The sequence below is a fragment of the Kogia breviceps genome, chromosome 17 (assembly GCF_026419965.1).
Source record: "Kogia breviceps isolate mKogBre1 chromosome 17, mKogBre1 haplotype 1, whole genome shotgun sequence".
Lineage (NCBI taxonomy): Eukaryota > Metazoa > Chordata > Mammalia > Artiodactyla > Physeteridae > Kogia > Kogia breviceps.
This window is the reverse complement of record NC_081326.1, coordinates 58944554-58956272: the sequence shown is the minus strand read 5'-3', so window position 1 is coordinate 58956272 and position 11719 is coordinate 58944554. Positions and strand designations below refer to the sequence as shown.

Genomic DNA, 11719 nt, shown 5'->3' with positions numbered 1-11719 from the left:
TTTATTGAGAAACTCTGGAAAGGAGGGCAGAAACCTGCATTTTTAACAAGTTCCAAAGTCATTTTTACTACACTAAAGTTGGAGGACTTCTGAAGTCAAGCTTAGTATACAGATGGCACAAACAACGTATAACTACTGCCACTAGCATCAAGAGACCAAACTACCTAAGTTCTTTTGGTTGCAAGTAATAGAAACTGGTGCTACTTAAGAAAAACTATAGGAAGCATGGTGTATTTGGTTGAGTGGTGCCCCCTGCCCCAAATATGTTTATGTTATAATCTCCAGAACCTGTGAACGTTCCTTTATTTAGAAAAAGGATCTTTCTTCGTATGTGTAATTAAGAATCTTGAGACGATAAAATCATCCTGGATTATCCAGGTGGGCCCTAAATCCAGTGGCAATTGTCTTTATAAGAGACACACAGAGGGGAAAGACAGAAGAGAAGACGATGTGCAGGCAGGGGCACAGATGGGAGTGATGTGGTTACAAGCCAATAAGCCATGAGCTAGGGAAGAAAGGAACAGATAGATTCTCCCCTAGAGCCTCTGGAGGGAGTACAGCCCTACTGATATCTTGATTTTGGACCTGCCCTCCAGGACTATGAGAGAATTAATATCTGTTCTTTTAAACCACCTAGTTTGTGGTAATTTGCCAGAACAGCTACAGGTAATAATACAGGTTGTATCCAAGCCTCAGAAACAGTAGAATTAAGATAACTCTGGGTTCCTTGATGGTAGAAGTTCCTACACTTCTCCTAGTCTTATATTTCTGTATCTTTTAGTTTAAAATGTCAAATTCCTAGCAGAGAGACTCTGGTTGTCCTAGGTGAGGACTGGTGTAAATATTCAATACATGGCTAGTGAGGGGCTCTCTTCATCAGCTGCAGTTCCCAAGAAGGGGATATTACTGGGAACAGGGTCCATTATACCCCATCCTTTCACAGTCTGTGTTTCTCTTGTCTCTCACTTTTCTATGATTTAGAATGTAACACAGATCAACCTTACCTTTGTGAAACCAGATCATTATGGCCACTTTGACAGAAGGGTAGATCCAGGTAAATGTCACACAGACTCATAAATCTGGGGAAATAAAAGGCAGAGGTAAAGTCAAGAGGCTCAAACCTGGAGAGAGAATCAGTCCCAAGGCTGCAATACGGAGAGTGGAAAATACTGTGGAAATTAAGTGCTGAAGTCATTAAGTAGGAGGACAGGGGTTAACTAACAGCCATCACGTTCCCTTCAGAAGTTCCAGTTCTTCCACCAAAGTTCTTGGGCACAGAAAATGAAATGGCCTCATACACATCAGCTAAGTTTAAGAAAAGTTTGGTAGTTAATGGTATCAAATATAAATCCTTCAAATGTTAGTTTGATTGGCTTACCTGCTGCTCCTTTGGGTTCAGTCTGCCTCAAGCTTTTCCTCCAAGGGAAATATAATACATAAATTCATGTCAGTTTCTCTTTTTCAAAACTTTAAAATTTGAAATAGTTTTAGACTTAACAGAATCATCGAAAAGCCAATATAAAATATCCCTAGTGAGCTATTTTGTAAAATATGCCTCAATTTCAGTCTGTCTGTTTCCTCGTGAATACATGATGTTATGGATTTGGGGAAAGAATATCACATAGGTAATGGCCCTTCTCACATCATACCAGGTGCAAATGATATCAGCATGACTAATTACTGCTGATATTAACCTTGATAACTGAGTGAATTTTTACATAAGATGTGAGACATGTATTGAAGTCCTTTTCTGTTTTTCGTTTTTTTTTAACATATGGTCATCCACTTGTTCCCATAGGACTGGTTGAAAAGACAAGCACTTCTTCTTTAATTGCCTTTGCGTCTTTGTCAAAAATCAGTTGATTATATTTCTGTGGGTATATTTCTGGACTCTCTATTCTGTTCCATTTATCTGTAAATCTATCTTTTCACCAGTACCACACAGTCTTTTTTTTCTTCTAGTTTTCTTGAGATATAGTCAACATACAGCACTGTATAGGTTTAGGGTGCAAAGCATAATGATTTGACTTATACATCATGAAATGATTATCACAATACGTTTCGTGAACATGCATCATCTCATATAGATACAAAATAAAGGAAAAAAAAATTTTTTCTTGTGATGAGAACTCTTAGGAGTTACTCTTAACAACTTTCATGTATAATATATGGCAGTGTTAATTATGTTAATCATGTTGTACATGACATCCCTAGTACTTATTTATTTTATAAATGCAAGTTTGCACCTTTTGACCACATTCGTCCAATTCCCCCTTCCTCTACCCACCCCCACCCTGGTGTCTGGTAGCCACAAATCTGATCTCATTTCCTATGAATTTCTGAGTTTGTTTTGAAGTATAGTTGACCTACAACACGATATTAGCTCCAGGTGTCCAATATGGTGATTTGATATTTCTATACATTACAAAGTGACCACCATGATAAGTCTAGTTACCACCTATCACCATACAAAGATATTACATTATTAATGACTATGTTACCCATGCTATACATTTCATCCCTGTGACTCATTCATTTTGTAACTGCATGTTTGTACCTCTTAATCTCCCTCACCTATTTCATTCATCCCCATACTTCCTCCAATCCTCTTTCCTCTGGCAACTACCCGTTTGTTCTCTGTATCTGACTCTGCTTTTGTTTTGTTATGTTTGCTCATGTTCTGTTTTTTAGATAACCTATATAAGTGAAATCATATGGCATTTGTCTTTCTCTGTCTTATTTCACTTAGAATATTATCCTCTAGGTCCATCCATGTTGTCACAAATGGCATGATTTCATTCTTCTTTATAGCTGAATAATCTTCAATTGTATACATACCACATCCTCTTGATCCATTCATCTACTGATAGCAGTTAGGTTACTTCCATGTCTTGGCTATTGTAAACACTGCTGCAATGAACATATGGGTACATGTATCTTTTCAACTTAGTGTTTTTGTGTTCTTCAGAAAAATATCCAGAAGTGGGACTGCTGAATTGTATGGTAGTTCTGTTTTTAATTTTTTGAGGCACCTGCATACTTGCTTTGCATAATGGCTGCACCAACTTACATTCCCATCAGCAGTGCACAAGGTTTCCCTTTTCTCCACATCCTCAACACTTGTTGTTTTTGGTTTTTTTTCCTTAGATCAACTTTAAAAAAAATTTTTATAGATCTTTATTGGAGTATAATTGCTTCACAATACTGTGTTAGTTTTCGTTGCACAACAAAGCGAATCAGCCATATGCATACACATGTCCCCAGATCCCCTCCCTCTTGAGCCTCCCTCCCATCCTCCTCCCTATCCCACCCCTTTAGGTCACTGCAAAGCATGGAGCTGATCTCCCCACGCTATGTTGCTGCTTTCCATCAGCCAACTATTTTACATTCGGTAGTGAATATATGTTGATGCTAGACTGGTGTGAAGTGATACCTCGTTGAGGTTTTGATTTGCATTTCCCTGATGATTATTGATGTTGAGCATCTTTTCATGTGTCTGTTGGGCACCTGTATGTCTTATTTGGGAAAATGTCTATTCAGATCCTCTGTCCACTTTTTAATTGGATTGTTTATTTATTTTTTTTTTTTAATTTTGAGTTGTGTGAGTTCTTTGCATACTTTGGATATTTACCCCTTAACAGATACATCATTTGCAAACATCTTCTCCCACTCAGTAGGTGACCTTTTCCTTTCTTGACAGTTTCTTTTGCAGTGCAAAAGCTTTTTAGTTTGACATAGTCCCATTTGTTTATTTTTGCTTTTGTTTCCCTTGCCTGAGGAGACATATCCCCCCAAATATTGCTAAGACTGATGTCAAAGGTCCTACTGCCTATGTTTACTTCTAGGAGTGTTATGGTTTCAGGTCTTACATTTAAGTCTTTAACCCATTTTGAGTTTATTTTTGTATATGGTGTGAGAAAATAGTCCAGTTTCATCCTTTTGCATGTAGCTGTCAAGTTTTCCCAACACCATTTATTGAAGTGGCTGTCTTTTCCCCAGTGTATATTCTTGCCTCTAAATTCATTGACCACATTAAGTGTTAATTCATTTCTGGGCTCTCTACTTTGTTCCTTTGGTTTATGTGTCTGTTTTTGTGCCAGTACTATACTGTTTCCTACTGTCTTAACTACTGACTTTGTCTCTTCTGATGATTACTCTGTCACTTGGGAATGCGCCGATATCTTTCTTGCCTTTTTGTCTGTCTCATGATTTTTCGTTACAGCCAAATATATTGGGTAGGTCATTGGAACTGAGGTAAATAGTTTTGATACCTGGATATGGGCATGCCTTTCCTTCTGCTAGAAATGTCAAGGAAGCCTTTCCGTTAATCCACTTAGTAATTGGGCCAGTTTTGTGGTTTGTTGCTGCTGTTGCTGCTATGGTTATACGCAGTGCATCACAGGTTTCCAGTCCCTACAGATATTTGTTTCTAAGGTGGCTGATGTACCTCAGAGCAATGGCTGTTGGGTCCTGTGTTTCGGGTGTTCCCTTTGAGTTGTGCCTCAAACTGGTTCTCTTTGCACATTCTCATTCCTCTCCCAACCCTCGCCCAGCGGTAATTTGCTGTTGTCATTTGACGTTTCTTAGCTTCATGGTCGGGGGTGGGAAGTGCAGTCACCACTGTTCTGATGAATGCCCTTAAGCACGCCTGTGTCCCTGGGGTGTGTGGCATTCTCAGTTTTCCTGCCCCTCCCCTGGCTGCAGTTCTGGGTTTAGCACTTAATTCTGCGCTTTCTCCCCAGAATAGATTTTTTCCCCCTCCTGTTCCCTTTCCTCAGCTGCAAGGAGTGCTTCCTGACATCCTAAAGCCAGCAGTTTTACCCTTTCCCCAGATTAATGCTTTTGTTCTTTCGGGTGAGGTGTCTTGTTCTCCCTATAGGCCTCTACTGCCCCTCCCTCCAAGATCTCACCGTTCTTTCTGATCTATTCTGAGAACACTCAGTGGGGTTCACGGAGAAAGAGCCTGCAGAAGTGTTAGAGGATGTGGCCCAGAGGATGTGACCCCCAGTTGACCTAAGAGCTGGACCTGGCAATCAGAGGCTCCTCACCCCGCCTGTCCTCGGAACATATGCTCTGCCCACCATTCTCAGAGTGGGACTGTTGTCAAGGACTCAGGCTTGAAAGAGTAACTGTGTCATTGAGACCATCTGGACTGAATATGTGACTAAATCCTGTTAAGCCTCTGCATAAGCTTTTAAGATTCTTGTCGGTGGGATCAGAGATCTACTCATCTTGCAGTTACCCAAGACAAGACTTGTATATGAGTTCCCTTGCTTCTTAAACCTGCCACCTACCAATTTGGAGTGATCCTCCTCTTTCTTTGGTCTCTCCTTGCCCTCCATGTATGGGGGCCAATTTCAGATTTCACCCAGGAAGCTCCTGAGGTTGCAGACCAACCAAAGGGTGCAGACTCTCCCAGTTTCTGCAGCACCCAGGAGTCTCACACTGTTGCACCAGCCCCCACACAGCCTTCATCAATTGTCCAACTACTAAGAGCTCTTCTTACTAGCGTCCACTTACATCTACTCCACGTAAGCACATATTTGTATGTCCTCTCTCCCTGGAATCACTATCTCTTCTTAGACTTCGGGTCTGTTATTTGTTCTGTGACCTCAGGTCTCCAATGAGAGTTTGCCTGTTTCAAATTAAGATTATTGTATAAGAACAGTTTTAGGTTCACAGAAAATTGAGGAAGGTGCAGAGATTTTCCATTTACTCCCTGCCCGCATACATGCATGGCCTCCCTCATTATCTACATCCCCCCACCAGAGTAGACCAGAGTAGTAGGTTTGTTACACTTGATGAACCTACACTGATACATCAGTATCACCTAAAGTCCATCATTTACCTTAGAGTTCACTATTGGTGGTGTACATCTAATGGGTTTTTTTCAAGTCATGGATTTGAATTTAGTTCTGTTCTTTTTTGTCAGAAGTTTGAGAACATCACTCATTCCAGCTCTCTACGTCCTCCAGCTCTGCACATTCTCCCCAGGAGGAAGCCCAAACTTAGTCAATTTTGTTGTTTAAAGACTTGATGTGAAAGATTGGATGGGAGTTAAAACTATCCACATGAGTTCAGACCCACTATCTCCTCTGGTCCGTCCAGAGACCTACACAAGTTGTTAAGTATTTTTAATGAATTAATATTTAATGAATTAGTATTTTTAATGAATTAGTATTAGTATTATGAATTAGATTCAGACCAAGAAACAATTTTGAAATCCTTATTCTAGACTTGTCATGAAAAATATTCTATGAAGTTTTAATTTATATACCCATGCTTTCCTATTCTACCTATTTTACTAAGCATTTTATTCAATAGACTATCTTGAGTATTTTATTCATATGATGAAAATCTAATTTGTTAATTTATTGAAAAAATATTTGAGTGGCAAATTAGAGTATTCAATACAATGTACTTTATACGCAGTTTTAAACAAGAGACACGGTGACAAACCATCATTGCTCTCAAGAGTGTAGTCTTGGGTTATTTTAATTTGCTAATTGTGAAACCATCCCTGTCAAACACAAAGGTATTTATGCTCAGGTGTAGAGAGGAGTGTGAAAGAAAGGACTTGAAAAACAGAGAACTCTATACTCCTTTACCAATGCAGAGATAGCTCTGGAAGCAGCTCTTTTCAAAATACTTAGCACCTTTGAAGATTTTCCTACACTGATAGCCAAACTCTCTGATAAACTTTTACTATTCTTTTCCCTTGATCAAAGTTCATAACAGTGGCTGTTATCAGTTCAATTATTATACTTATGACTGTTGATATTGAATACAACTATATTCTAATTCTTTGACTTTCTTGCTGTTGTTTGCCAAATTTCTCTCTCTCTTCAAATCTAGTAAACCATAAAATAGGGATTTAACAATAATAATAGCCAGCAGCAATGATCTCTGTAACTGGGTTTAAATACATCTGTTCTGAGGATGGTTATACTCCATTTGGGAAGGCAGGATATACACGTGAAAGAGCAACTGCTAATATCAGACAGGATATACTTAGTGCCAATTGATTTGTATAAACATGGCACAGTCATCAAATGTCATCTTTTAAGCTCAGGGAAGGCCAAGAAGCAGTAAGTTCAATTAAGTCTTGTAGACACTCTTAGGCAGAGAGAACATGTAGGATATTTTAGACATAAGAAATTGTATTGGAAAAGTCACAGAGGCTAAAAATGTATGTAACATGTTGAAGAAACATTGTCTAGACTCATGTAGTTTATATAAAAATTCAAAGAGTACTATTAACTAAGCTTGTAGAAGTTATTTCAACACACATAGTTATAGATAAAATTGCTTGATTTACCCAAAACTCTTCCTTTTAGTCTGGTAAGCACCTCCTTCTTTTAAGGAACTACTCACTCCCATTCCACCACAAACTCAACATGTAGTTCCAATGGGAGCTGATACTAATAGCCTCTCTTTCTGCCAGGCTCAACCCTTCCCCATTGCTATTCCAAGGTATTCAATGAGATACCTTCTTTAGGATTTGTGCATTTGGAATTACTTGAATTTTCTTTTTTTGTTCAATGAAAAACTATAAAAATGTCAACCTAAAGCCATTAGAGCCCACAAAGAAAGGGAGCTAACAGAGAGAACTAAGAAGAAGAGATAGGCAAAGAATCCTAATGATGTTCAAGCCTCTGGTTCTGGCCATACTTTTTCTTTCTGTTATTTATTTTTGTGAACCATTGACTTTTCCTTCTCACTCAAGCCAGTTTCTGTCATTCATAAACAAGAGTCCTGACTAATATGTGGAGTAAATAAGAGGGCCCTAAATGCCAGACAAAGATGTTGGGATTTGAGGAGCTAACTGTGATGATTGTGAGGTCCTAGCCACCTGCGGATCTTCAGTTTCATAATATTTACAGCTAAACACAATAGGAGCCATGGAGGTCTTAAGAAAGGTGTTGAAGTTTGCAAGGCAGCATTTCAAGAAGATTATCCTGGCAGGAGTGTATAGAATGGATTGGAGCAGAAATAGGCTAGAGACAGTTAAAGCAGGAGAGTTGACTATGAGAACAGTTCAGCCATGAAGTAAACAGACAACTCAGACTGGGGGTGGGAACCCAGAGCGGAAGAGAAAGATCACTTTAAAGAATCGTTAATCTTTCCAAAAGAGTCATCAAAGGAGAAGCACCATCACTGGACATTTGGTTATGACTAATGGATTGAGATTCCGTCTTTTTCCAAGTATTTAATACCAAATAAATCTCCCATTTCCTTGGGTTTCTTGAGTCTTTTCCCAGGGAAATCCACCTCATCTTTTGAGACACAAAAGCTTAAGTCATATTTCCACAAAAATCCTTCTAACTAAAACAAAGACGTCTTCCAAATTGACATTTCTATAGCAATTTTGGTTTTTTATGACTCACTGATTTCAGAAAAGAGGAGGTAAACAGGGTAGATCATGCATAAAACCCGTGTCATCCTGATGGAATCACAGGTTTCTAAGAGACAACATGAGGTCATCTGTTCATCTTTCATGCCCTGATCCAGCCATTCCTAAACCATCCTGGAGAGTGAAGACCTCGGATTTAATAATTTTAAAAGTATCTCATTGCTTAGTGATTCCCCCACGACATATAGCCATGGACACACACAGCCAATGGAACCCAATTCCAGGACTTAATTGCTCTCACTCTGAAATTGAAACTGGGAAAAGTGGTTTCTTTAATAGAAATTCTTACTTGGAATTTTAGACCAGGTGGGCCTTTCTAGATTGTTCTAACCCAGTGTTTATCAGACATAACCTAATCATAAGCATATTTATCAAAATGCACATTCCCAGTACCCTTCCAGAATGACTTTGATTCCATGGGTTAGGAGTAGGATGCTAGAATTCTTACTGGGCAATTTTGGAAATAATTGTATCTAATCCTTAAGGATCCATATGAGGCTGTGAGACATTAAATTGCATAGCTGGAAGAACTCAGAGCTCCCAAGACTCAGAACTCTACTAAGACTCTTGTTTAACTTTGTGCTTCTCTTAATGAAGATGGGAAACAACTAGCTTTCCCTCCTTGGGTGCACTTAATCACACTGTGCATGTATCTATTCAATATCATTGCACTTATCAACTGACAGTTTAACTGTCTCTTGATACTGATGCTAATGGTAATAATAACAACAGCAATAATAATAATTGCTATCATTTATTACATGCTTTCCTGTTATCCCCAGATTTGGGTCCATTTAGGTTCTTAGAAAACAATGTTTTGTAACTGAAGTAAGTCAGAAAGAGAAAAACAAATATCGTATAATGTTGCCATATGTGGAATCTAGAAAAATGGTACAGATGAAATTATTTGCAAAGCGGAAATAGAGTCACAGATGTAGAGAACAAACTTATGGTTATCAAGAGGGGAAGGAGGCGTGGCATGAACTGGGAGATTCGGATTGACATATATACACCACATATATATATATACATATATGTATATATATATGACATATATACACTGTGTATAAAATAGATAACTAATGAGAACCTACTGTATAGCACAGGGAATTCTACTCAGTGCTCTTTGGTGACCTAATTGGGAAGGAAATTTTAAAAAGAGTGGATATAAGTATACATATAACTGATTCACTTGCTGTACAGCAGAAACTATCGCAACACTGTAAAGCAACCATACTCCAATAAAATTTAACTTTAAAATAAAAATAAAATAAAATAAGAACACAGTGTGCTATAAAGCCAAAAGCCAGGAAGTCCCTGATTCATCTTCCAACTTGCTATTGCTTCTACACTGACCTCGGAACTCACAGTAGATGCCCTTTAAAAACATGCTAGGAACATAACCCTGCACTTCAGCCCATTAACAGACATCATCTCATTAAATCTCAACAACCCAATTCGTTAACTCTCCCTAACTGACTTGTTAGGTCATTATTTCACTAAATCCTTACAGCCCTACCAGCTGATTTCCCCTGACAGCCACCATTTTTTTTTTTTTTTTTTTTAAATTAGACCTCTATTATTATCTACTGCATGGACTGGGTACAATATTTTCCCGATCTAGTCACAGCTATCCCAAGTCTTATACTTCCTACCAATGGTCTATCCTGATTACGCCTTTGGATTTTAGCTCAAGATGACAAACATCACTCCTGAAATAGGATGACAGTAAGAGGCAAGAGAGGAAAAAGTCACACTTTTGAAAAACAAAATCCACTAGCCAGGAATCCAAGAGTAATGGTTTTGTATGGAAAATTCCATCTGCTTTTTGCGGCACCTGGATCAGAATTTCCCCTCCAGCCAGGAGAATATGCCACTCAAAACATCTGCCTTGGATGGTGGCATGATGTATTCTGCCATTAAGCACTCGTGGCAAGGAACACATCCAGGATTTGCTTACTAAGAGGAGATGGCAAAAGAAGCGGCTTTGCTAAAGTCTCCAGAATAAATTTCTGTTTAAACCCAAACCATGAAGTTGAAACGGGGTATTAAAGAAACGTAAAGCCTGCAGACTCACACTTGGGTATAATTGGCACTATACCTTTTCCCGATTATTTGAAAATAGCCTCTGTTGATTAAGCCACATTTAAAGAATGGGGAATTCACAATAAAGTTTCTAGAAAAAATAAAATTTGATGGGGTCTGGGAATTAAAAAATAAGGGCAGATTCCACTTAGAAATAAGTAGCTATCTTTCTCAGGAGCAGGTCCATGTGAGTTAATAAACCTTTAGTAAAGGAAAGGGCTTTAAAGTGAGACACATCTGATTTTAAATCCTGTCTCTTCTCCTAAACAATATGATTGCTTTGGGGCTCAGCCTCTCTGTCCGCATAATCCATAGACTAAAATCTCAGAGGCTTATCTGGACATCCCATGTAAGTTTCTAACACATTACATGGCATAGTAAACAAGTGCTTTTAAAAACTTCATAAAAAGGATGGTTCCCAGCTATTCTGTGTGATCATTTTGAGGGAAAAAAGAAAGGGGCATTCCTCCAGAAAACTATGCTGGTTATTTGGTTCAGAGTTGTAACCACTTCACCCCCAAATGGGAAGAGAGGCAAGTCAAGAGAAGGCAGTTAAGGAGACAGAGAGGTATCCACAGGCCTGGCTTTCATTCTGGGCCCCACTGAACCTTTGCAGTGCCTATGACAATGGTGCTGTGCAGAGTACGGACACAGTGCACCTGCAGCTCAGATGGTTTGTGACAAATGCAGCACCAAACGATCACAGGCACCATGAAGGTAGCAGATGCAGACATTGCAGAGATGTTCTCTGGTCGCGTTCTTAGCAGAGATGGTGGATTTTTCAATTATGGGAAGACCCTCTTTAAGACAAAAGTCTAACAGTCACTGACATTTGAGAGGTTGAGTTAATCTATCCCCCGAAAGTTGGACAGTTCTTTCAGTGTTCAGTGAAGCCACATCAATCACTTTGACCTCCTTTTGATGAATCTGGATAAAACAAAATCTCTCTCAAAGAACCATTCCAATTGGAAATCAGCTTAAAGGACAGGAGAAAATAGCAATCAGTGAGTATCTGTCATGTGCCAAGATCTTACCTTCTTATGTTCGTTCGTTCTCTTAACAGCTTTACACATTAGGCCTTAACGTTACCATTTTAAAGATAAAGGGCTATGGCCCAAAGAGAATAAATTATGTCCCCACTATTTCATAGCACGGAAGTCACAGAGATAGATTTTGAACTCCATTTTATCTTTAAAATGCTTGATATTTCATTGTATCACA

The 11719-nt window shown here is 38.8% G+C and overlaps 1 protein-coding gene across 14 annotated transcripts in view; it reads right to left on the bottom strand.

The window, feature by feature from the left end:
• Positions 1–11719, bottom strand: part of COLEC10 (collectin subfamily member 10) — a 432701-nt gene that overhangs the window by 169569 nt on the left and 251413 nt on the right. For 11 of the 14 annotated variants that reach the window (XM_067017928.1, XM_067017927.1, XM_067017926.1 and 8 more), the window contains one exon: positions 1005–1079. Coding sequence is in view for 6 of the 14 variants with exons in the window: in XM_067017919.1 (XP_066874020.1) it covers positions 1005–1023 (19 nt within the window). In the remaining 8 variants the exon portion in view is untranslated. Of the gene's footprint in view, positions 1–1004; positions 1082–11719 lie in introns of those variants that run through there. The other 3 variants (XM_067017931.1, XM_067017932.1, XM_067017933.1) reach the window with 1 other exon arrangement.